The sequence below is a fragment of the Henckelia pumila genome, chromosome 4 (genome assembly GCF_033568475.1).
Source record: "Henckelia pumila isolate YLH828 chromosome 4, ASM3356847v2, whole genome shotgun sequence".
Lineage (NCBI taxonomy): Eukaryota > Viridiplantae > Streptophyta > Magnoliopsida > Lamiales > Gesneriaceae > Henckelia > Henckelia pumila.
This window is the reverse complement of record NC_133123.1, coordinates 19440446-19468095: the sequence shown is the minus strand read 5'-3', so window position 1 is coordinate 19468095 and position 27650 is coordinate 19440446. Positions and strand designations below refer to the sequence as shown.

The 27650-nt window shown below is 36.6% G+C and overlaps 1 protein-coding gene across 1 annotated transcript; it reads right to left on the bottom strand.

Annotated features, from left to right (window-relative positions):
• Positions 1-1475: 1475 nt before the first annotated feature.
• LOC140860612 (uncharacterized) lies at positions 1476-2723 on the bottom strand. Its single transcript, XM_073263615.1, has 3 exons — positions 2555-2723; positions 2014-2474; positions 1476-1778 (listed from the first exon to the last, which is right to left on the bottom strand). Exons 1-3 carry the CDS (start codon positions 2721-2723, stop codon positions 1476-1478), a joined length of 933 nt encoding a protein of 310 aa, XP_073119716.1.
• Positions 2724-27650: the final 24927 nt, after the last annotated feature.

Sequence of the window (27650 nt, the reverse complement as noted above, 5' to 3'; positions counted from 1 at the left end):
TCGAGACATGTCAATACCACTCTCTCTAACCATACTCTTTGTGATCATCATTGTATAATGATTTGCAGCAATTTCATTCCAAAACCGATTCCTATCAAAATGGGCGGATAATGATTCACCATTTTTTTGTTTCTTTTTCGGAGCCATAGATAACAATAGATTCACCTCAAACACCTTCACAATGTGGCACCGATCCCTCACACACCATAATTTCAAATGCACAATTCCTTTAACTCCAAGATATAATGCAATGGACATCAATATTCAACACCAGATCAATAAACAATATCAAAGAGCATAAACTTAAGCAACGAATATCCTACCATAATCGAATCCAATAATCCTTTCTGAATGAATTTAAGTCACCCATTTCTAAGAATTTCAACCCAAATCAAGGAATTGTGAAATACCTCAAGATGGAAAAAATTTATGTGTCCGTCAGCACAATCCGGTGATCTTTTAAGCACAAAATGAGCACCACTCTCAACCAATTTTAACACTCACCTGCCACTATGAAAGAAAATAAAAAAATCCCAAATTTTCAAAGCGGTGGCTGCTAAAATCGGGAGCCTCGAGCGAGATATGGCTGGTCTTAATCCTTAATGAGTGATGGTGAGAGGATAGAGATGATTTTCAAGGGATTTCGTTGATAGGTCGGCATCAAGAGTGGAGATTCTGAGTGAAGGCGTGAATAAATAGGGGCAGACGAGTTGCAAAATGTTTATGAATGCCCTAATCGTGTATGATAAATAGGCTGGCACTGAGACGCCTCCAAGAGCGTCGGCTATTTTTTTTCTTTTCTGAACAGATGGGAGATGAGGCACGGATGTGATTTTGCTAAGGCACGGATGGGTTTAAAAAACTTGGTCAAGACAATGAACTTGGGTGCTAGGACGCGGGCCTGTTTAAAAAATAATCATATCAAAAATTGGGCATTGGGGTGCCTGAAAGTAGGCGCTAGGGCGACGATATGTTGTAAAAACAATTCACAAACAGTGCAGTGAGGCGCTGAGGCTCAAAGAGTGTGGCGCTGCATCTCAATGATGCCATAAGGATGCACCTTGGAAAATTCGTCCATTATGACACCGCAGCTCAATGATGCCATAAGGATGCACCTTCTCTACTGTAAAGGACCAGACCATCTCGATTTCAACTTAACAGAAAATAATTTGAGACGAGAATTAAATAATAGTACATATTGTCCAGGCTCAAATTCTCTACTCAGTATTTTTTTGTCATGCCATTTTTGGTCTGTTCTTTGTAGATCTTGACATTTTCATATGCATCATTACGAAATCCATCCATCTCATTCGCTACATCAACCGTTCTTCGTCATATTCTTTCAGATCAAAATTCAATTTCTTTACAACCCAATATGCAAAATGTTCTAACTCCACTAGCAGATCTCATGCTTTCCCAAAAACCAACTTATACGAAGACATGCCAATTGGAGTTTTGAATTTAGTCCTATAAGCTCATAGACCATCATCTAACTTGATTTTCCAATCCTTCCGGTTAGTCTTGACAGTCTTTTCCATAATTTGATCAATTTTCCGATTGGATATTTCAGCTTGACCATTTGTTTGCGGATAGTATGCACATGTATCTTTTTGCCTAACACCATATTTTGGTATCAATGAATTGAAAATCTTATTGTAAAAATGTGTGTCGTCATCACTGAGAATTGCCCGTGGAGTTCCAAACCGCATGAAAAAAATTTTCTGCACAAACTTTGCTACTACAATAGCATCATTAGTTGGGGTGGCAATTGTTTCCAACTATTTCGAGAAATAATCTACAACCAATAAAATATAATATTGACCAAAACATGTGGGAAATGGACCTATAAAAATAATACTCCAAACATCAAACAATTCAAATTATAAAATATTTGTAAGGGATAATTTATGACGCCTAGATATATTTCCCATCATGTGGCATCTATCACATTATTTCACCAAGGTATAACTATATTTAAACATATTTGGCCAATAAAAAACCAGATTGAAATACCTTAGCGGATGTCTTTGATGCTCCAAAGTGACCACCATACATCGCATAATGGCATTGTTTTAGAATTTTTCTCGCTGCAACATCAGACACACATCTCCTTATCACTTGATCCGAAAACATCTTATACACAAATGGATCATCCCATAGATAGAACTTGGCATCAAGAAAAAATTTCTTCCTTTGATGATTGTTAAGATCTGGAGGCAAAACACCATAAAAGTTAGAAATATCAGCAAACCAAGGGAGTTTAAAATTTACCTCAAAAAGATGCTCTTCCGGAAATTGTTCCTTGATGAGTCCATATTCAGCTTTTCCTTCCAATTCTAAACGAGACAAATGATCCGCCACAAGATTTTCACTTCTTTTCTTGTCTCGAATTTCAAAATAGAACTCTTGTAGCAAGAGTATCCACCGAATCAATCTCAAATTTGCATCCTTCTTAGTAAAAATATAGCGAATCACTGCATGGTCAATATAAACAATTATTTTAGAGCCAATAAGATAGGACCTGAATTTTTTGAACGAGAACACTACAGCCAACTTCTCTTTTTCAGTAGTTGTGTAATTCTAATGTGCTCCATCAAGAATGCGGCTGACATAGTAAATTGCACGAAACATCTATCTCTTCTTTGGCCTAAAACTGCTCTCACAGCATAATCACTTGAATCACACATCACCTCAAACGACTCTTTTTTATCAGGCACAATCATGATAGGCACTGAAATTAATGCTTTTTTGATCCTATTGAACTCTTGCAAACACGTATCATCAAAAATAAATGATGAGTCTTTTTCTAATAAATTACATAAAGGCTTAGTAATTTTAGAAAAATCCCTAAGAAAATGCTTATTGAACCTGGCGTGTCTCGATAAACTTTTAATGGCTTTCAAATTATTTAGCGGGGGAGCTTATCAATCGCAACCACTTTAGCTCGATCAACCTTAAGCCCATTATATGATACTTTAAGTCCAAGTACAATGTCTTCTTAAACCATAAAGTGGCAATTTTCCGAATTAAGAACTAAATTTTTTTCTTCACAGCGCTGCAAAATTATAAGGGTCAGATTGTGCAAAGAATGATCAAAAGAGAACCCAAACACAAAAAATTTCCATGATTTCCTCCACCATGTCCAAAAAAATTGCCATCATGCTTGTAACATGTGCATTACACAAGCCGAATGGCATTTTCCTAAAAGCATAAGTACTATAGGGACAAGTAAAAGTTTTCTTCTCTTGATTCTCCGATGCTTTGGAAATTTGATTATACCCTGAGTAACCATCTAAAAAAAATAATGTTGGTACTCAGTCAATATATCAAGCATTTTTTCAATAAAAAGAGAGGAAAATTATCTTTTTAAGTAGTTTTATTTAAACTTCTACAGTCAATGCAGACTCTCCAACTAATGACAGTACGAGTCCAGATCAACTCGTTTCTTCTCATTTTTAACCACATTCATACTCTTTTTTTAGGCACAACCTATACTTGTGACACCCAAAAACTGTCAGAAATAGCATAATAATACCAGCATTCAACAATTTCAAAACCTTAGCTTTACCACTTTTTAAATCGCAGTATTTAACTTCCTTTGATGATCAACATACGGGCTATATGAATCCTCCATCAGAATTTTGTGCATGCAAATGTTGGGACTAATTCCCTTGATATCAAAAATTGACCAATCCAAAGAAGATTTAAGTTCTCTCAAAACTCTTAATAATTTAATTTTTTCATCCAGAGTAAGAGAGAAAGAAATAATTACTGGGTAAGTCAAAATTTCACCCAGAAATGCATATCATGACTTGGAAGTTCTTTCAAAGCTGGAGTAGAAAGTGGTACCTCTTTGACTGGCTCGTCAAGAAATTCTTCATATTTTTCTTGACATTTTTTTTATTTTGGCAAACTTTCAAGAGCAAGAAGTTTCTCTCTAAGTTCCCAATCATCTCCATCAATATGAGTCACCGAACTAATCAAACATCTTGCCAACACATCCTCCAACTACATTCTTACACCAAGATTAATCATATAAGAATTAAATAAATCAATGTGATTACAAGAATGTACCTCATCTTAGTAGTTAATAGTCTTATAAATATTAAAAGTAACCGCTTCACCACCAACTCGTAGAGTTAATTCACACTCCTGCACGTCAATTAAAGCTCTTCCAATTAAACCCACATATTGTTCATGTGTGTCTCCATATTATCAAGAATATTATCATTCCTCTCAAATCTTTTGGTTGACTCAGGTGTAAAATTACTCACCAAATCCTCCAAAGATGCTTTACCCTCACCCCTTGGATTATTGAACCCCAGTGGAGAATTCAACACATTTTTATTATTTTCATATGAAAAAATCTCATGATTGTGCAAACTAGGATGATATTTAATGGGTACAAGGTTACCTCGATAGCCATTAAAATTTCGATTTTACACATACTGAGTTTTCTCCACACTTTCAAATCCCTTAGTAGGATTAACTGCAGCCACCAGCGATGCCAAATCAGTTGAAATTCGATTCCCTTTGTTCATCACAAACAACTGTATGGAAATAGCAGGCATTTGAGCAGACAATGTGGTGAATGCATAAACTTCATGAACTCCAGCAGGCTATTCTTATCATAGATCTATTACTCGGCCACTGATAGCTATTGATCGTCATCTGTTCAAGAATCTCAAAAGCATCTGGAGGAAATTTAGAAAATATTGATCCTCCAGCAGCAGCATATACAAAAATTCTAGTCGACCCATTTAAACCATTGTATAACAATTCAATCTGCTCCTAATTTGCAAAGTTGTGGTTTGGGAACTTTCGTAGTAATTCTTTGTAGCACTCTCAAGCTTCATAAAGTTGCTCAAAATCTTGCTGTCTAAATGTAGTGATCTCAATTTTTAGTTGGACAAACTTGGTAAGAAGAAAATACTTGGTCAAAATTTAGAAGTCATGTCAGCCCATCATAATGTTTCCCAATAGCAGTTACTGTAACCAACTAAAAGCATTGTCCCTACGAGAGAACGAGAATAGTCGTAGTCTGATGGTGTCCTCGACAACACCATGAATTTTCACAGTATCAGTGATCTCCAGAAAAGTGCGCAGATGTAAATTTGGATCTTCAGTAGCTGCTCCTCTAAACTGATTCTGATGTATTATATTGATCAATGTTGGCTTCAATTCAAAATTTTTAGCAGTGATATTCTGCCGAGCAATATCAAAATAATGAATTTTTTATCACCGGTCTAAAGTGATATCTGATTGGCACCAAACCGGTATTTTCACCTCCATCTCTATTTTCAACCATTTTTTTGAACTCTTCTCTTTTTTCTTTTATTAAAGCTTTAGCACTTTTCTCTATTTCTGGATCGAAGAGCAATGAGTCGTCACTTTGGATTTTTTTGCATAAACAGAGGAGAAAATTTAAAATTAGACCGAATAATGTAAAATAAATGCTCTAAATCAAAATTAAGACTAATTAGCTGTTAGACCTCGGTTCTAAACATCTAATCTCGAGTTAAACAATAATTAAGCATACAAGATCCAAGATTAAAAACCATAAAAGTTTTTTTTAAAGAAGGGCTGCGCTCGATCGCATGAACTCGTGCGATCGAGCGCACCATCCATACCTCAAGTACTGCCGGAAAACTCAAGTGTTGCGCTCGATCCTACGAACTCGTGGGATCGAGCGCACCATTTTTGCAAATCCACTGCCTCAACAAATTACGGGTCGTGCTCGATCCCACGAACTCGTGGGATCGAGCGTGCCCTCTGCCCAGAAAAACATCAGAAACAGATCAAGGCTAACCAACTCCATCCAAAAGCCATTCAATACTTCAAAAGCATAAACATGCATTACAATCGCAATTCCTCCAAATAGTATAAGAAGTTCTAGAGTTTAACAACTGCTCAAAGTATAGAACATGCAACAACAACATTCAACCAGAAAGCTCGCATAATCAATACAACATAACAACGAAGTTCGATATCTAAACATATTCCAACATAACTAGGTAGACATGCTGACACGACTTCTAAACCGAGTCTCACTTCTATCCCTTGATCCCAAAGCTAACCATGCCTCTTCTAACTTGATCCTACCCCACCTGTTGCCAAGTACATATACAAAACAAAGCAACAGCTGGATAAACCGGTGAGAATGATATTTCCAGTAAAAACAACATAACAAGAATTATATCAACAACATTCTTTCAAGACAACATATTCAAATCAAAGCTAATGATATGCATGTCTTTAAAATCAGGATATCAATTCTGATAAACAAGGGAGTGCTACTCTGCTTTTGGGATCCCGAGGATGAGATCACGCAACGACTCGCCGACTCTCCCAATCGAGGTGGTGCCATGTATCCCAATCCCCTAGACTTTGGTGCGACTATGAGGAGTATGCTGACACTAGGTGAACTTCTACAACCCAGGCCACTCACAACATAGCCCCCAAACGTCTAATTAAAAAGGTTGTTCTACCCGTTGAAACAAAGGTTTGGCTCAAGATGAATGAATAAGAAAAACATAACACATAAGCCATATAACAAAACTATAATAATAACAAAATACAAGTTCCACATGCTAGAACAAGTATTGATGAAATATGTGATTTTAAGGGAAAACTCAAGAACCAAGCTATCTTGAGTATGCTATCCCGCTAACGATGACTGCTTTTAATTTTCGATGCAAGTAGCTCCAACTCTGGATACACTACAAAAGAGGTTATATCAAAATCTAGACAACCTAAACAATAACATGGCTCAAGGTAAAACTCTTTATCGATCTTCGTCCAACTCTTCGACGATCAAATGCTGCTAACACCGGGCTCGAAAAACTCCAAACAAATCTGTACGGAGGCAAAGAAGATCAACAAACGACAATCAACTCACAAGCCAAGGTTCAACGACACGAAATAGTTCAAAATCTCTAAAACTCAAACCGGCGGCATAACGGCTATAACTGATCGAACCGGAAACACAGACATCATTACAGCATTGCAAATAACTCAATTAAATGCTAAGACAACCATAAAGGCTCAAACCCAACAAATCTCAAAACTAGATTTTCGAAAATGGCTTCCAAAAATCATAAGAATTCCGAACGTCGCTCTATTTCAAAACCAACAGATAATAAACGATCAGAACTCTGCCAAGAAAAACATACTCGAATCTCAAACGATTCTAACAACATCCAAAAAATAGAATGTATCTGATCGTAGAAAAGCTTACGATATAACGGAGCTCTCGCTACAGTGATCGCTAATCTGCCTTCAGAATTAAATTCCAACGGACGGATTGAGCTCGGACTGAAATCTGGAAGCTTGGAAGCTCAAAGGGGCGGCCAACAATGGAGGGAGGCGTGCAAGGGAGGTGATGAAGAAGATAAACCAATTCAATCAAGTGTAGATAATATATAAAATCCACTATTTGCGTTTTAGTCCCTAAAATTTCCAAAATTTGCAAAATAGACCCTGATCAAAATCAAGTCGGCTCTTGAACTCTGAAATCTCCGATTAACTCAAATAAACTCATTTACGATAAAATCGGGGTGTTACATTAGCACAATTTAATATAAATCAAATAAAATGCAATCCCCGAAAACAGCGCCAAAAACTTGGTACGTGATTTTCGATCGCAAGCATACGGTGTCAAGTTTTAATATAGGAATTAAGTCCAAATCGATCCCATAGAGAATGAATAAAATGATATTATATTAAATATTTATAACTAATAAAATCTCAATCCTATGTAGAGCTACAATGATGGTTTGAATTCAATTAACTAACAATTTCAGCAAATAAATTTTACCAACGATGAGTTTGCAAGACGAAAAATCAATGAGAAATAAATTCTAGAGATTGAAATTCACTTGACTATCCACCAAGATTAATGTCTATTCATTTTTTAATTATAAATTCTTATAGTTTATTATCCAAGAATCCAATTATTTTCTACTCTCTTTACCAAGTGATAGTAGAAATTTGTATCTAATATTAAACTAAATATTCCTATCAAATTTTGAATATTAAATCCAGTAAATAGAACAATAATTCTTATAATAGCTTTAATGCAGTTATATGACTTTCGAATAATATAAACACCAACAATGTATTTTCCTGTGCCATATTCAAAATTTTCTTTCCCGAGTGATGAATTCTAAACAAAAAATCATTCAATTATATGGCCAATAAATTGAAAGCATTAAGAACAGAAAAACACAAATAAACTCTGCGAAAAATTCAAATATATAAATATAAAAATCAAAATCATGGGTTCAAGTCAAGATCCGTCTACCCTTTAGAATAAAAGATTAGTTCATAACGAATTGAAGCAATAAACAAAGCATGTTCTTCCCACAATTCATCAAAACAAAATCTAGAAAGAAAGAGTAACAAGAAAGAATTTAGAATAAGCTTCTCCATCCTCGGATGCCGATGTCTTCTGTCTTCATACCGAGTTCTCCGGCTCTTGTGCTCTCCAAAAGTATCCTAGTTGTCTCCCTTGTTGAAAACCATCCAAAAGCCCTAAAAAATATGCCCAAAATTCCTTTTTAAACCATCTCGAAAAGTTTCCAAAAAAATTGAAACACATTGGGGCTGAGGCGCCTATCGTCGATATTTTTTTTTCTCTTCATGTAGGTAACAAACGCTAGGGTGTCTCTGATATTCGGCTTAGCGCCCAGAAATAAGCGCTATGGCGCCTCTCTCCCCTATTTGTTTCTTTTTTCGCCCCCTTTTCTTTCCCTATTTGTACACATTTCCAACATTTTTAATTCAAATAAAATGATCGTTACTCAAATCCTGCAAACAACACAAAAAAAAACAAAATAAGCATAATACCTCTCTATACATATATAACAAAATCCAAATTAAATCATATAAAATATAAGTGCAAAAATTGAAATCATCAAAATGACCAAATGCTTGGAAATTGTAGCACTTAATTTTGCTCATATATTTTTTCTTCCCAAACCTCGATCTTATGCTTATTATTTTGGTTTGGCTTGAAGTTGTTCTTCTTGGATCCTTCCACATCCCCTTCTTATTTTTCTTCCAGTTATTAAAGCGTTTAAATCTCGAAGCTTCTTTGAACTAGATTCAACCACAAAAAAACTTGATATGGACTTAGTAGCACCAAGCCACTCATCCTCAAGTTCAACATGGCGAGCAACATCAGAGAAAGTTTTAATGCTATCATTGTGAGTCAGATTGACTTTCAGATGATCCCACGTGTCAGGAAGAGATCGGATCAAAGCTTGAACCTACTGCTCATCAGAGAGAATATGACCGGCTGATGTCAATTCACGTATCATGTTTGACATAGTTCTCAAATGTTGTTTTATTTTGTGATCAGCTTGTTTCTTGTAAGTGTAAAACATGATATTCAATTGCCTCAGGCTTGTGACAGTGGTACCTCCATATTTCTCCCTAAGATACACAAATGTCATGAGCAGTAGGATGTTGTTCATATTCATGGATGAGATCATCAATCATAAACCAGAATAGCACGAGCAATGGAATCTTTATTTTTCCATGCTTGGTAAACTTCTTGATCTCTTTCTTCTTAACAGTGTTACACATACCGGGATATTCCATGATTTGGTTGATACCCTATAAGGCATCTTTTCTCATCGAACACATACCAAATAGTATGGCGCCAAGTATCAAAGTTGTCATCATTCAGTTCGTCAACTTTGTTAAAATCAACAATGATAGATTTGGATGACATGTATGGTCTGTATATTTTAGAGGTGATAACACATGTTAATGCTCATTAAATGTACACATTAATTTCCATACTTGTAATTAACATATATGATGGTTTGACATAAGACATAGACTCAAAAGTTCACTAAGTTTCCAATCATCATCTACAATCCTAATGTTGCATTATCATAAATTTAATTTCAAAGTTTAAAAAATATAAACTGATTTTAGGTGAGAATCAATCAAATTCTTTCAGCCTAAAACTCTCATTTAACTTGGAATATCTCAATAAATTCTAAATAGACATATGTAGAAAAGCATGTATTAAAATAAAATAACATCAAATTTTACAATGCATACTTATATTCAAATTAACATAAATAAAACATAAACTACATTACATATACCACATAATATGTTAAAATAAAAACATCTAAAATTAAACATAGATTATAACAAGTCATCTTCCTAAATAAAATCTATTTTTTATTGTACATGCGAGTTATCATTAATTTTGTCTTTCCTTTTGAGAGCCTATAAGATAGAGCAAACTTCAAGAGATGAGAACCGGAATCTATCCTTAAAGATAATGACTTCTTCATCTCGAGTTTTATATTTTTCCTCCATCTCTTAATGAATGATGACTGTAACGCATCAAGGGAGATCGTCGATCCCTTTTGGTAAAGTATTTCATCAATTATTTTCTTCCAATGTCCAGGCCGGGAATCTCTCATTATTCAAACTACATCATAATTTCGAAAATAATGACCCAAATACACAATATCTAAATGTTTATCCACTTAAACAATAATATCTTAAGGCATGTTGTGTATGTGATCCATTTTATAATGCTCAAACATGTGCAACTTTGTTATACATTCTGGGGCTCTTTGAACTTTAGCTGGTTCCCGGAGGATGCTAAGAGTGTATCTAATTATAGTCATATCTATTGTGACGCCCGGGGCTAATAAGAGGATGAGGAGTGATTGTCGGTGCCAAGAAGTTGCACGGACAAGGAGCAGCCCCTGGCAGGCTTCTAGGCAAAGGGAGACATGAATAAACCGATCTCGTATTGGAATGAGAGGGATTCTGAGACTGTGTATGTATGATACTGCACAGTTGAGGAGGGCTTAAGAGAATTAATAGGTACTACTCATATCACGAAAGTGCATCTTCTTTTTGGGAGCTCATTACATAAGAACTCCAAAGTTAAGCGTGCTTGACTTGGGGCAATTATAGGATGGGTGACCTCCTGAGAAGTTTCTCAGGGTCCGTGTGAGTGAGGACATAAGCACGCTGAAAAGACCCGTCTTTTTACAGTGAGGGAAGTCGTTGAATCTGGGGCATTATTTCTATAAATATGAGAGTAATTATTATAGTGAACACAAACCAACCATAATATTTAATATTCAAGATGAAAATTTTCATACATCATAATAATCTCTCATTCTCAATCTTATCGGCTAATTTTCTTTAGATATTAAACACATGCAACTCTTAATATGGTTCACATTAGTCATAATAAAAAAAATAATTTTCCCAATTATGTTATATATCATTTTCTGTTTTTATAATCCTACACGTAATTCAAATGGCTACTAAAGCGGTAGTGACCCGCTTCCGGATCACCTACATAAAAATAATAGCACACAATTAAATCTTAAAGTACGAATACAAATTAAAACAGTGGAAATTAAACCTTACAACAAATCAACCAAAAGAAAAAAAATCGGCCCTAAACCCAAGGGGAAATATAGTTTTTACAAATCCATCGAAAACAGTACTGAAATACACTCAACCTGAGACTAAAAAGAATCACGATCCATAGAATAGTTGCAACCTCAACGACCGCTCCCCCATGGTCCTTCTAACCTAAGCCCTATCCCATGGAATGGGGTTGTACAAGACAAAACCGAAAATTTGAGCGATAATAACGCTCAGTATGAGAGTATGAGTATACACATTATGAGTGTTAATGCAAATGTACGGGTTATAACAATTCATCATGGTAAAACTCTGCTCAGTTAAGTGACGTCATGGTATGTAGCACTCTGGGTAATCGCATCAAAAGGTGGCTCACACACCAAAAAGAAACTGTAGATATTGGTGACTTGATCCCGTACTAATGGGTCCAACCATCCACTCAAGAATACGAGGCTGAGCAACCCCACTACGGGTTATATCAAGGTACAGGCTCAACATTATTGTAGTAGCCCAGTTTCATTTTACAAGATTAAGTTACTAATCATGTTTAGATTTAATAAAACAAGATTAAAGGATTTTATTATGATCTAATGGACCAAGTATTTGAGTCCAGAATGCCCGGAAATAGTTAATGGTTTTATTGGGCTCGGGCAGTTTGAAGGATCCGAAGAGGGATCGGAGGATCCGAACTAGGACAGTTCGGAGGCACGATTTGGGTTCGAAGTCAGAGTGAGATCGGATAATCCAATCAAAGGATCGGACGGTCTGAACTCACCCAAGGACAGGTGTCTCAATCTCATGTAGTAGATGATGTCATTGCTGACGTCACATGACCAGATCGTACGATCCGATGTGTAGGATCGGACCGTTCGATGTGTCACCAGGACAAGTGGCAAGAAGGGTTTTACAAGTGTTTCAGGCGTAAGGAGATCGGACAATACAAAGAGGGATCGGACTGTCCGAACTTGCATGCATGTGACGTGAAAACCATGCAAAGATCGGACCATCCGAACCGGGGATCGGACCATCCAATCGAGGTCTATAAATATGGCCGAGGATGGCTCATTTTGAATCGTTCAATTTCCTCTCCTCTCCCATTATGCCTTTATTTTAAGGGCTTCGGGAATCTTTTTTTAAGAGTTGGAGTAGGAAATAGTATTTTTATAGCGGACAGTGTCCGCGATAAAAGTCAGCGGCGGAGCTCTGGCGAGGCATCTAGGGGTCGTAGCTAGGTTATGCCTAAGCTCTGGGTCATGCGACATCAGCGGACTGACAACAGACGAAGGTATGACTTTGGTTCCCTATAGTAAATATGGAGTATGCTATAGTTTAATTAAAGCTTTTAGAGCATGATAGGTGGTGTTTGGCATGCTAGATAATACATGGTATTTATGTATTATAGTGATGCATGGTAGACTTGGACCTAGAGGGGAGCTTCTAGGATCTGTCTTAGTAAGGTATGAAAGTATTATTCGAGATATCTTGATTGAGTATGCATGTATTAAGTTCTTGCATGTATTATGTGATTTCATGATTTATATGATACAGCATGTCATGACTGTATGTTGCATATATGAGCATATTGTGTAACGCCCCACTGTATCAAGACGTGTCTTTTCAGCGTGCTTATGTCCTCACTCACACGCACCCTGAAAAACTTCCCAGGGGGTCACCCATCCTATAATTGCCCCAAGTCAAGCACGCTTAACTTTGGAGTTCTTATGTGATGAGCTCCCGAAAAGAAGATGCACCTTCTTGATATGAGCAGTACATATGAAATCTTTTAAGCCCTCCTCAACTATGTAGTCCCATACCTACACAGTCTCAGATCCCCTCTCATTCTGGCACGGGATCGGTTCATTCATGTCTCCCTCCGCCTAGAAGCCTACCAGGAGCCGCTCATTGTCCGTGCAACCTCTTGGCACCGGCGATCACTCCCTGCCTCCTCAGCCCCGGGCGTCACATGCCCACCAGCTTCCGCTTGGTTCGTCCCCGAACCATACCGTACTAAGAGAGGTCGGCTCTGATACCATTTGTAACGCCCCACTGTATCAAGACGTGTCTTTTCAGCGTGCTTATGTCCTCACTCACACGCACCCTGAGAAACTTTCCAGGGGTCACCCATCCTATAATTGCCCCAAGTCAAGCACGCTTAACTTTGGAGTTCTTATGTGATGAGCTCCCGAAAAGAAGATGCACCTTCTTGATATGAGCAGTACATATGAAATCTTTTAAGCTCTCATCAACTATGTAGTCCCATACCTACACAGTCTCAGATCCCCTCTCATTCCGGCACGGGATCGGTTCATTCATGTCTCCCTCCGCCTAGAAGCCTATCAGGAGCCGCTCATTGTCCGTGCAACCTCTTGGCACCGGCGATCACTCCCTGCCTCCTCAACCCCGGGCGTCACATATTGATTCCATATCCTTGAGATATCCTGTAGTAGGGCGTTCACCCTACGAGTTTGTGGATGGTTGGATACGTAAGTCTTGTATCAGGTCACCGTGATGGTTGGACACATGTACTAGTATCAGGTCACCATTATCCACTGGGCATATGAGCCACCTCCTGAGGTGACGGCGCAGCGTGGTATAAACCCTGGGCCGGGTCTATGAGATAGTTTCTTGAGCTGAGTGTTTTGATATCCAGTTCACTTGCATACATTCACACATTAGTGTATACTCATACTCTCGTACTGAGCATGTTAGGCACACTTTCGATTATTTTCTGTTATCTGGATACCTCATTCAATGGGGAAGATGCAGGTTGTTCTTCTGAGGACTGGGAAGTTAGGTGGTGACCAAGGCTGGATGGCAGGGTTGACCACTAGGCTTTACTTTCCGGCATTTAGTTTAATTGATTTCAACATTTACTCTAATTAAGATTAATTATTGATTAATTACATGCTTAAGCTTCTGATTAGTAGGTGATCACAGTGCGAGTCACTACAATTATAATGTATGAAACATAATAGCCATGACATTAAATATGCACATAAAACATGTCATATAAACATGCAAACATAGAACATGCATACTCAACCAGGATATCTAGGATTGTACGTATGTACCTCTATTCGAGCAACCTTGCAACTCTGATTCTCAAGTCCAAGCCTATAAGCAAGTAATTACCATATCACTCATTGCATACTAAGGCTGCGTTTACTTGTCTTGATAAATGAGGGATAACATAATTAATTCTGACTTAATCCTTTGTTTAGTTGCAAAATTGAAAATAATTATAAATCCTTAAGCCCGTTAACAATGGGATTTACAAATGATTATAAATCCTAAATTTCAGAAGGGATTATAAATCTGTACATTGTGAAAAGAGAAAAAAATCCAAAATTTAATCCATCAAACTAAATATATTATTATTTTTCTATAATCATTTCATACCCCATCAAATTATATTAATAATCATATTTTAATATATTCTTGCACAATCTCATCTATCAAAGTAAACACAACCTAAAAGTATTAACAAGACTAACAGCTACTCCAAAAATCTAATTAGAGTCTAGAATTATACATGCGTCCGCCATCAACCCTTTGAAGTAAAATGCCCCACCTCTTGGACACAGTTCCACTGCTATTCCGGAATCTTCTCAATAGTGCCTGACCCTCAAACCATAGACTTGAACGCCAAAGAATGCACTAAAGACTAGAGGGAAATTTTGGAAATGAGCAAAAAATTATTATCTCAGATGGCCTATTAATAGGCGATCGGACCTTCTGATCCCTGGTTCAGAGCTTTCGAACGAGCCTTCGGAGCTTCCGATCTCAATCCACAAAACGTGTGTCATGTGATTGGACAACTCATTGTGCTTGTAGAGTTCGGAACTTTTGAACGGGGGGTTCGGAGCTTCCAAACTATCTCGAGTCCAATTACCAATCAAAAAGCCCATAATTTCTTATCCAAAGACGACCAGATCTACCGATTTCAAGTTCGTAATGTCCAAAATGTTCGATACATCCGATCTTCAACATTGTCTTTCAAACCAGTTCGGAAATTCCCATATGCTCATTGGATCTTCCGAACTGTCCAGAAATTTGGGACTCTCTGGACCATTTCTGATAGTCCTGGATCCTATTTTCAACTCATAAAACCCAAACGATGATTCCTTAATCATGTTTTGACCAATTAAACTTGTTTAGACAGTTGATTAGATTAATTAGGAATCGATCTACTACATTCTCCCCAACTTAAGAGATTTCTTCCTCAAAATGCGGATTAAGGTAAAAAAAAATTGAAAATCACTGAAAATTTTTTTTATTACAACACTGAAATTTGTAAATACAACCGAACTACCCAAAGGAAAGTATAATCAAAACAACTTAGGATGCTCAGAATGCATCTGAATCTCTAACTCCTAGGTCGCCTCTTTAGCACCTCGACGCTGCCATTGAACCATGACGAGAGGAATACACTTGTTTCGAAGCACATTTTCTTTCCTGTCGATAATCCTGAGTGGTATCTCCACGTACGGAAGGTCGGGATCTAACTGAACTTTTGTCAGGTGCAGTACATGCGACTCGCCTGCCACATAATGACGGAGTAGAGATACGTGAAACACATTGTGAATACTAAAGAGATATGGTGGTAATTCCAAATGTTAAGCCACATCTCTGACTTTCTCTAGGTTTAGAAGTGGACCATGAATCTACACGCTAACTTTTCCTTTAGATCAAACCTCATCATTTTTCGGGAAGGTGAAACTCGCAAGAACACATGCCCTCCTGGATCAAAATACAAAGTTCTGCTCTTGATGTTGGCATAACTGGCATGTCTGTCATGTGAGGCTCTAATTCTCTTCTTGATCAGTTCAACTTTATCGACAATTTTCTGAATCAACTTTGGTCCCTCAACCTGTCGTTCCCCCACTTCATCTCAGAATAAGGGTGTCCGACAATGACGACCATATAGAGCCTCAAACATGCCATGAAAATGTTGTGATGATAGGTATTATTATACGCAAACTCTATCATCGGCAAATGATCCTTCCAGGATAAACCAATATCCATCACTTAAGCTCTCAGCATATCCTCTAATATTTGAATAATCCTCTCTATCTTACCTTCAGTCTCTGGATGATATGTTGTACTCAGATTCAAGGTAGTTCCCAAGGCTCGTGGAAACTACCCCAAAACCGGGAGGTGAACCTCGGATCTCTATCACTGACTATACTCAGCAGTACTCCATGCAATCTTACAATCTCTTGAATATATAATTTGGCCATACAATCAAAGTTAAATGCTGAATTATAAGGAAGAAAATGTACAGACTTGCACAACCGATCCATAATAACTCAAATGACATCACAATGCCTGGATTACATTGGTAAGTGGGTGATGAAATTCATAGTCACGTGCTCCCACTTCCATTCCAAAATCTCCAAACTCTGAAGCGAACCAGATGGTCGACGTTGCTCAATCTTGACTTGCTGACAAATAAGGAATCTGGATACAAACTCATACACATTGTTCTTCAATGCCTTCCACCAGAATCTCGTACATAGATCTTTGTACATCTTTGTACTGTCTGGGTGCACGGTGAATCTACTACGATGGGTTTGAGATAGAATCTCATCACGCAAAGTAGAATAATAAGGCACAACTACTCTGCTAGTCAAACACAACAACTCATATGACTGAAGGTAAAAACCAGAAGTATTGTTTCCTTGAGCAATTCTAGCTAACTTTTGCATCTTCGGATCTGAGAGTTTAACTTGCCAAATGTGGGCATTAAATGCAGGCTCAGCTAACAGTGGAAAGACTCGGATTCCTTGTTGTTATTTCTCGTGGCAAAACGTGAAACCCAAATAACACTATTCGTGAACTACACTGGACACTGCACTGGTGCGAAGAGCACTCACATACACCTTACGGCTAAGCGCGTCTGCTGCTAGATTCGTAAACCTAGAAGGTACTTTATTTTGCAATCATAATCCATGAGAAGATCAATCAAACGACTTTGTCTCATGTTCAACTCAGCCTAAGTGAAAAATATTTCAAACTCTTGTGGTCAGATTAGATCTCAAAGCACTCATCGTACAAGTAATGTCGCAAGATCTTGAGAGCAAAAACCATCGTTGCAAGCTCTAAATCATGTACTGGATAATTTTCCTCATGGGATTTCAGTTGCCTAGAATCATAGGCAATCACATGCTCATTTTGTGTCAGCACACAACTCAAAACCTGAACAGATGCATCTGTATAGATCATATAACCTCCACAACCAACTGGCAAAGCAAGTACAGGCGCGGTAGTCAGGTGTCTCCTCAACTCAATGAAGCTCTGCTCACACCCAATTGACTAGACAAAAGGAACATCTTTTCCCGCCAACTACATCAATGGTTTAGCATTTTGTGAGAAATTCTCGATGAATCGACGATAGTATACTACTAAGCCCAAGAAACTACGAATCTTTGAAGCTGTCGTCGAAAGCGACCAGTTAAGAATAGCCTCATTATTACTCGGATCCACTTAAACATTATCTCGAGAAATGACATGACCAAGAAACACTACTCAGTCAATCTAAAACTCGCACTTGCTGAACTTGCATATAACTTCTTCTCTCGAAGAATCTGCAGTACAACTCTCAAGAGGTCTTATATAAATTAACGCATGAGACGATTTCACAAGAATTTTTGTGTGAATATTTTCTAGTGATATACTGAAAAAATTGTGAAATTAGCTTAAAGGGAAAATTAAATTGGTCTTATTGTAATTTCAGTTATTTAAGTAAATTTCAGTATTAACTCGTCATTTTTCTCATATAACTGTAGAAACGTTAAGGAAATATATTTTTCATATATCTAAAAATAAAGATACAATGTATATTTATATACAATCTCACGATATAGAGATAGGGAAGCAAATAAATAAAAAGATACAAAAGATATACACAATATTTATAAAGATATATTTCCAATAGGCCCTCTCAAAACTTGGAGCAAAGTAGATGAAGACGAGAACTAGCAAGCGGCTTTATCAGTGCATCAGCAAGTTGGTCAGAGGAGGATACATGATAGACACGAACTTTACGACGTTAAACCAACTCACGAACAAAATTATAATCCAGAGCAATATGCTTCATGCGAGAGTGAAAAACTGGATTTGCACAGAGATAAGTAGCTCCAACATTGTCACAGTAGATAGAGGCTGGAGATGAGACATTAGTGAAGCCGAGTTCATCAAGCAGCGAACAAACCCATTGTAGTTCCGTAGCATTGGAAGCAATGGCATGATATTCAGCCTCAGTAGAAGATCAGAGTTAACAAATCCAGGCGGCTGAGACATATAAACACATTCATCCAGCTGACCCTGAAGGAAAGCATTGTTCACATCCATTTGACGAAGAGACCAACCACTGAAAACAGCCAAGGACAAGAGAATTCGAACAGTGGTGGGTTTTGCCACATGACTAAAGGTGTCAGTGAAGTCAAGACCCGGACGTTGATGAAACCCCTTGGTAGTCAGACGAGCCTTGTAGCGAGCAATAGAACCATCAGATTTCCGCTTAAGCCCAAAGACCCACTTGCAACCAACAAAATTTTGTGCCATATCCGACGGAACAAGATCCCATGTACCGTTACAAAGAAGCGCATCAAACTCCTTAGACATGGCAGCACGCCAGCGAGGATCCTTGAGAGAAAGATTATGGGATGTAGGCTCAGACGGGGCAGTGTCATTTATAGCAGTGAGACCGAAGCGAGGATTGGGCCAAAAAATATTGTTTTTGGAACGGGTGACCATGGGATGAGTGTTGGAATCAGGGGGGGTAAGCGATGGGTCGAAAAGAGGGGTTGCGTGAGTAGGTAGTGGCTCGGTGATGGCGTGGGTGAGGAGTGGCTCGGTGGTTGGTTCGGGGTCGGGCTGTACGGCAGGGGACATAGGTCAAGGGAGAGGTGGAGCTGGTCGTGGGACAAAGGGTTTAACAGGTAAAGAATCAACGAAACAGGGGTCCTCCACAGGCGATCCAGGAGGCGTACCAGAGCAACGTCCATTGTCAGAACCACCACTGGAAAAAGGAAATGCAGACTCAACAAAGAAAACATGACGAGAAACAAAGACTCGACCAAAAGATGGCTTGCAGCAGAGATAGGCACTCTGCTTAAGAGAATAGCTAAGGAAGACACAGGGGGATGACCGGTGTGTAAGCTTATGAGGAGAGTAGGGACGGAGCCAAGGATAACATAGACATCCAAAAATTTGAAGCTTGGATAGGTTAGGTATCGTGGCAAAGAGACACTCAAAGGAGGATTTATATGAGAGGTTGGGTTTTTTTAGGAGATTTATGAGATAGGTGGTAGTGGAAAAGGTAAAAGGCCAAAAATAAGTAGGGACGGACGCATGCTGGAGAAGGGCAAGCCCGGTTTCCACAATATGACGATGACAACGTTCAGAGTAGCCATTATGTTCAGGAGTATGAGGGGGAGTGGTGAGATGAGAAATTTCATGCACACTAAGGGCCCGTTTGGTTTCAAAAGCTAGGCCAAAAAAGCACTTTTTTAAGTGCTTTTCATTTAATAAAATATTTGATTGACCAAAAAAGTGCTTAAATAAGCACTTTTTTAAGTCAAAATTAGAGCTTTTTCAAAAGCCAAAAATTATAGCTTAAAAAAGTGTTTTTTTTAAAAACGTCTACCAAATCCAAACGGGACCTAAGAAAGTCTTTGAGGGGAAGAAATTCCCCACCATTGTCAGTATACAAAGTGAGGATGGGACAATTAATGCTCTTCTCAACCAAAGATTTGAAACATTTAAAGACAGATAAGAGATCCGATTTATGTTTGAGGGGATACAACCAGATATATTTGCTATAGTGATCAACAAAGATAACATAGTATTTATACCCATCATTTGAGATAACCGAAGAGGTCCAGACATCAGAGAATATTAGATCAAGAGGTAATGAAGAAGTAAGTGAAGAGTCATGAAACGGAATTTTTTACTTTTATTGTATAAACACGAATTACAATGAAAGTGACGAATGGAAGACGAACATGACACGGACTTAGACACAACTAAATAACGTAAAACTCGAGCAGACGGATGACCTAAACAACTATGCCAAGTAGGAATAGACACGACAGAATCAGAGAGTGCCAGTGGCAGAGAGGACGGAGACGCAGACCAGGAGTAGATACCGCCTTTAAGTGGACCCTGATGGAGAATAGCCCTCATGCGAGATCCTTCACCTGAAAATCAGTTGAAGAGAAAACAGCAATGACATCATTAGTTTTACAAAGTTGAGACACAGATAACAGATTTTTTTAATGGAAGGAACACATAGGGCGTTGGAAAACAAAAGCGTAGACGAACTAGAGGGTGGCAGGAGACAACCTGTGTGAGTGATAGGGAGACCACTGCCATCACCAACAACAACACCATCAGAGCCAGCATACGGAGTGTGGAGAGATAGGTTTGAGAGATCGGCGGTGACATGATGTGTGGCTCCAGATTCTAGGAGCCAGTCAGACGATGCAGGAAAGGCAACAGTATATGCGGCGGCCGAGGAAGAGGGCGAGCCCGGGGCAGCACGTGGGTGACCAGCATGGGGCGCATAAGATGGAGCTGACGTGAACTGAAAGTCGGGGCAGCGCTGAGGAGAATGACCTTGGCGGCTGCAGAGCTGTCAGCGCCCCAGATATGGGAGCGAGAAGCGCTGGCCCTGTACCTGGGCAGGCTGGTGGAACGCAGGCCGCGGTGTCCAGGCATCACCGTGACGAGGCTGGGCGGTGGAGGCACCGACAACATGAGAAGGTGGCGGGCGATGACCTTGATGGTTGGAGAGCTGGGTCGAGTGGGCTGTTGCCAGAAGAGAAGAAAGAGAGCCCCGTCGAGCCACAAGATGAGTCTCATGATTGAGAAGCTTTTCATGGAGCTCCTCAAACGAGATGGTAGTGTCACGGGCCTGAATGGCGTGAGCAAGCTCTTGTAATCATTATCAAGGCCATGCAGAACTTTGATTTTAAGATCTTCGATGTCGAGCGGAGCATTCATGAAGGCCAGTTCATCAGCCTTTGATTTGATGAATTGCATGAATTCAATGATGGTTTGGGATCTCTTGACTGGATTCCGAAGTTGTGTCTTGAGTTGAGTTATGCGATCACGAGAGGGCTTGCCATAGGTATTGACAAGAGTGGTCCAGGCATCGGCGGCCGTAGTGGCAGTAGTAATAAACGGAATCAAGGAAGAAGAGAGGGATCCAATGATGATGTTCAGAATCAACTGGCCCTGACGAATCCAAGCGATATACGCAGGATTCAAAGAGGAAGCGGCAGGAACGACGGCGGTGGCGGCCGTGGCAGGAGTGGCGGAGAGGAGGATAGTCCGAGGTGGACAAGGTAAAGATCCATCAATAAACCCAAGAGATCATGACCAGTGAGGAGGGTCATGAACTGGTCAGACGCCAGGAAAGATAGTTTGTGGATGTCAGGTTCAAAGGCACATGAGCAGCAACATTGAAAGAGATCGGGAGCGTGATAGCCAAACCGGGTACAACAGCCATGTGAGTCGCCGAAAAAAAAATTGGAATAGTGGGGCGGCGACGGCGTGGTAGGGCTAGGGTTTAGTGGCGTAGGCCGGGAGCTCTTGATACCATTTATAAAAGTTTGGAAAATATATTTTTCATATATCTCAAAATAAAAATACAATGTATATTTATATATAATTTCACCAGATAGAGATAAGGAAGTAAATAAATAAAAATATACAAAAAATATACAAAAAAATTTATAAAGATATATTTCCAATAATAACTATCGATGTACAATTCCAACGACGACTGTGTCTTCAATACGTAAACTCATATCAACAATGGTTGGTTGCATGTCAACATTCTCATAGAAATAGGATTAGAATTGGAAAATAAGAAGAGAGAGCAAATTAAAACAGAACTTTGACTGCTAAAAAAATCAAAATCATAATACCACCAACTAAACATATATTAATATTTTCGATTGACTTGTTGAATAATTAAAGACCCGACATTTAATTTAGAAGAACAATCCAAATGATTACTAATTGACTTAAATTTCTATATCTTATAGCAGTGTGGAAAGAATTTCCTAAAATAAAGAGTATATATAGATATTTTGTGAGACGGTTTCACTGATCTATATCTGTGAGACGGACAGATCCGATCCCTATCTGCAACAAAAAAAAAATTTGTTCGACATAAAAATAATATTTTTTCATAAGTTAAGTGTAATTATAAATCGGTCTCATAAATTAATTTATAAAACAGTCTAATACTAATTTTATTGAAAGAAAGATTCGTAATATCAAATGACATAGATGTGTCTAGATATAAATATTAGTGCATGGTAGGGTTACAATGCTACATTTCGTTATCAAGTCTCAACCAATCAGGGTACTACCCTGTGGGTGGCATCGACTTAACCGTCTCATGTGGGGCCCATTAATTTTAACCAATCAAAATCCGCCACACCACCCACAGGGCACTACTCTATGGGTGGCATCGACTTATCCCCAATCAACACCATAATTACATATATTTAAATCGGTCAAACCATAGAAATTACGCGATTTTATTTATGATGAATAAAGATTATTGGTGATATTACTCGGATGCTCATTCAACATCAAAATTTCATGATTGAGATGAAATTTCGGATTCAAAAATCAATTATAACAAATATCTTGTCCACACTATATATTAAAATAAATAAATAATACCGTCGATGTATAGTCTAATTGAATGGTGAGGATATACCATCATGTTTGAACACATTTTTTTTTTAAAAAAAAAAATTATTTTTAATTTAAAGGAAATCTGCCTTTAGCACAAACTGGTTATAATGGTTTAGGATGCCGGGTCCCGTCTCACCGACCTAAAAGGGGAATGCATCCAAACAAATAAGAAATATATATTTTTTTTATAAAAAGAAAAAACAAATATAGTTATAGACCTAAGTCTTGTGGGCAAAGTTCTAGCTAGTTGCTAGCCCACCAAGTAGATGGGTTACTTTAAAGCCCAATTATTAACTTAATCAAAAGAAAAATCAAACAAAATTCGTGTTTCAAACTTTGCTACATTTTGCGCCTTGTTGCATGAATATTTTTAAATGTATTTTTCGAATTAAGAAGTTAAGACTTAAGAGACAAGTGCTAATGTGCATATAACGTATTAGAGAAGAGTCTACATCTAAAACACTAAGGTAACGCTTGGTGTAATAAAAAATAAATAAAAAAATGATAGTGAATATAATATTTGATTTGATTGATTTATTATAATTTATTGATTTGATTGATAAAATTTTATTTTAAAAAATAACAAATTATCATTTTACCTTTTTAACAATAAATAAAATATGAATAATATTATTTATAAGGGGTAATATAGTAATTAAATTAAATGATTTGATTGATGTAAGATAAATAATTGATGATTTGATTGATGTAAAATAAATAATAAATAAATGAATAAATAATATGATGAGAAGAACGTGAAATTTTATAGGATAAGTTATACATATATTAATAATATAGGCTACCAAACGGAGCCTAAGGGTCCGTTTGGAGTGAGAGATAAAATAAATAATATAGATATAAGTAATATATTGTAATAAAAAAATAAAAAAAGTTAGTAAATATAAGATTTGATTTGATTGATAGATTATGGTTTGTTTGATTTGATTGGTTATAATTTATATAAAAATAGTAAATTACCATTTTATCTTTTTAATAATTAACAAATATAAATAATATTATTTATAAAGGATAATATAGTAATTTAAATTTAATGATTTGTTTGATGTAATTTAAATAATTAATGATTTGATTGATGTGATATAAATAATTAAGAGATGGATAAATAATATAGCAAAAAAAAACGTGATACTAGATAAGATTATTAATACATAGATTAGTAATGCATAACTTCAAACCAGGGTCGTCTCCAGAATATTAGAGGCCCTAGGCAAATATTCACGGGAAAGAGCTATATAAAATTTTTAATTAAATATCGATGCAATCGCTTCATCGTCTAAAAGTCAAAATTTCAAAATTTTGTAATTAAAAATAATGACATAAACAACAATTGAATAAAAATATAAAAAAATAAAACTAAAACTAAAAAAAACTCGATGAATACTCAAATTTCATGAGTCAGAGATGAATTAATGCATAATACAAATAAAATAAGAATCTCCAAAGTAAGAAATTAAGTAAAAAAATCATTATCATTGTCGAATAAAAAAATTACAAGATTTTAGTATATCGAGATCAAAAATTAAATTAATTAAAAAAAACAACCGCAGTACAAAAATAGACAAAAATAAATCTCATCTCATTCAATAAATAAACAAAAAATGATTAGTTCAATTTGAATACCTTAACTCATCTGAAGTGATCAATTTAACGAAAATATATATTTTTGTTTAAATATAAAGATATTTTTTAACTAAAGAAATTATGAAAAAGGTAAAAAAAAATTGACCACAATTTTAAATTTTAAACAAAATAAATAAACTCATATAATATTTTAAACATAAAAAATAATTAAAAAAAATTGAAGCTCCTGCCGAGGAGAGGCCCTAGGCGGTTCCGTCTAGGCCCGCCTCCCCTTGGAGCCTGCATGCTTCAAACGCACCTTAATTTTATAGGTGGGGGAACCGAGAGAGTCCGAGACAATTCTTCTTCTTTTTGATATTTTATACTTTGTTGTCAAGTGGACGTGGAACATAATATATTATTCACGAGGTTTAATAAACTTTGTAATAGCAAGAATTATCCAGAGTAATGTCTTGTACATGGCTCATATAATGTAAATAAAGTCCATGTTATATACGCTAAAATTTTTCTTAGAAAAAATAAAATTCAATATTTTTAAATGATAGGGAAAATTGTTGTCTTTTTCTTTTTATTTTTTCTTAGTTATATCTTTTTATTTGTAATGTAGGTTTTTATAATTATCATCGCATGGGTGACGTGAGATAGCATCGGTTTCATATAAATAAAAAAAAAATTTCATTAAATTTAGTGATTTCGGAAAAAATTATCAAAACTAAAAAAAATTGAGAAAATTGCAAATTTAGTCTTATATTTTTGTCACTTTGCGATTTTGGTCCTCTATGTTTTCATATTTCAGTTTTAGTTCTGCATGTTTTGATTTTTGGCAATTTCGGTCTTTTTTATTCAAAAATTCTTATGTGGCACTGCACACGTCAGCTCCACATCAGCACTGAATTGGTGTCACATCACCGTCACGTCGGAAAAATGACTAAAATTGCCAAAAAAATCAAGATAGCGGTCTAAAACTAAAATCTGAAAATATAAAGGACTAAAATCGCAAAGTGACAAACATACAAGACCAAAAAAACAATTTCCCAAAAAAATTCAAGTTAATGGATGAAAACCAAACTTTAGCAAGATACATGACTAAAATCTAAAATAAACGAACATACCGAACGAAAATTGTAATTTTTTATTATTGTTGTCATTGAATCGAGCTCTTGTCATTTTATATAACTCAAATGTTTAAACAACAAAATAGTCAAAGCGCTACATTTCCATGATCAATTTTCCTAACATGTACAATTATTGTTCCCTAACAATCATAATCCTAGCTAATAGTTGCAGTCGTTGCAATCTACGGAAATGTGATCTTGACTCAGATATCAATTTTAGGATCAAACGTTTTCCACTTTATAAAAAATTTATTGCTAGATGTGACGGTAGAACTCAAATATTTTTAACAATACAACATCACGATTTGATTATTTTCTCATCATGTACATCGATTGCTCCCCAACAGTAATTTGTTTCACACATAGAGCAGTGTTATCTGAAACTCCTTATCTTCAAGAAAATCCCAATTACCTGCTCATCATGAAAATCAATCCCCAAAAATATATATGTTGCATTGACAGCACTGTAGTCTTAGCAGCTTACCACCGAAAATGAACCACGAAATTGGAATAGGCAAAAAAAAACTTACATTAATTCAGCAAAGTTATCACTTGTCTTTTAGACACTTTCGAAACATGATCGTTGATGGGAGCAGCCACGGATTCAGTTCTCAATTGTATTTAAATCGAGATCATATAAATTAGACTAGTTCACGCGAAATCGAGTTCTCAATTGTCTTTTTTGATCGATTAAATTCTCATTCACCCGAAATTTATTATGAGAAAATAATTGGTGCATGGGCTTGGATCTTTGTTGAAGAGAAAATAAATTCTCATTTTCAACTTTATTGAAGAGACTCAACTGAATAATTGGTGCATGGGCTTGGATCTTTGGTGGGCTCCTATGGTATTAGCCAATTTTAATTTAGGTCATTTTTAAAAATAAATCTTGAGTGCAATCTAATTTAATCGGACTCGAACTCGGATTCGGACTCCGCCACAAATTTATTAGGACTTTTTAGGTTATTGTCAGATTCAGTTAATTTGATGAATTGATTTTCTAATGAAACTTAGATAACAGAAGTTATGTTTAATTTTCTTTCTGCTGTTTGGTTGGTTTTATAGTAACTAGGAATTTAGGCATGATTAATATTGTAATTCATTACGATATTTCACTTTATACATAAATTAAAGGAAAAATATTTTTTTTATCCATTAACTTGTCTATATTTTGGTTTTGGTTCATTAATTTTTTTAAATTTAGTTTTGGTACACTAACTTTTATTTTTCATTGATTTTAGTCCAACTGCACACCTGTTAGCTAGAGATCGGCACACGTCAACATTTTTCAGGTGACGTGTGCCAATGTGTAGCTGACACGTATGCAGTTGGACCAAAATCACTAAAAATTAAAAGTTAGAGTACCAAAACCAAATTTTGAAAAGTTGATGGACCAAAACCAAAACATGGACAAGTTAATTGACTAAAAAAAATATTTCCTCTGAATTTGATTGCGTCTCGTTTAAGTAATTAAAATCTATTATATTAGTATTTTTAAGAAATATTTGATACAACTGATTTTAGAGTTCGATATCTTGTTCTAAATTTTAGTGATTCGCATAAAGTACATGCCTTTCAAATATAAATAAATTTGTATTGAATATGTTTTCAATCATAATTAGCTTCAGACACGGGTAGATCATAAGCATAAATTCTTATGATATTTGAAATATTGTTAGATTTTCCATATTTAATATTTAATTTAATAGATTTATTATATACGGCATGCCGATGGCTCAAACTTTAAACCAAACACACACACACACACACACACACACATATATATATATATAT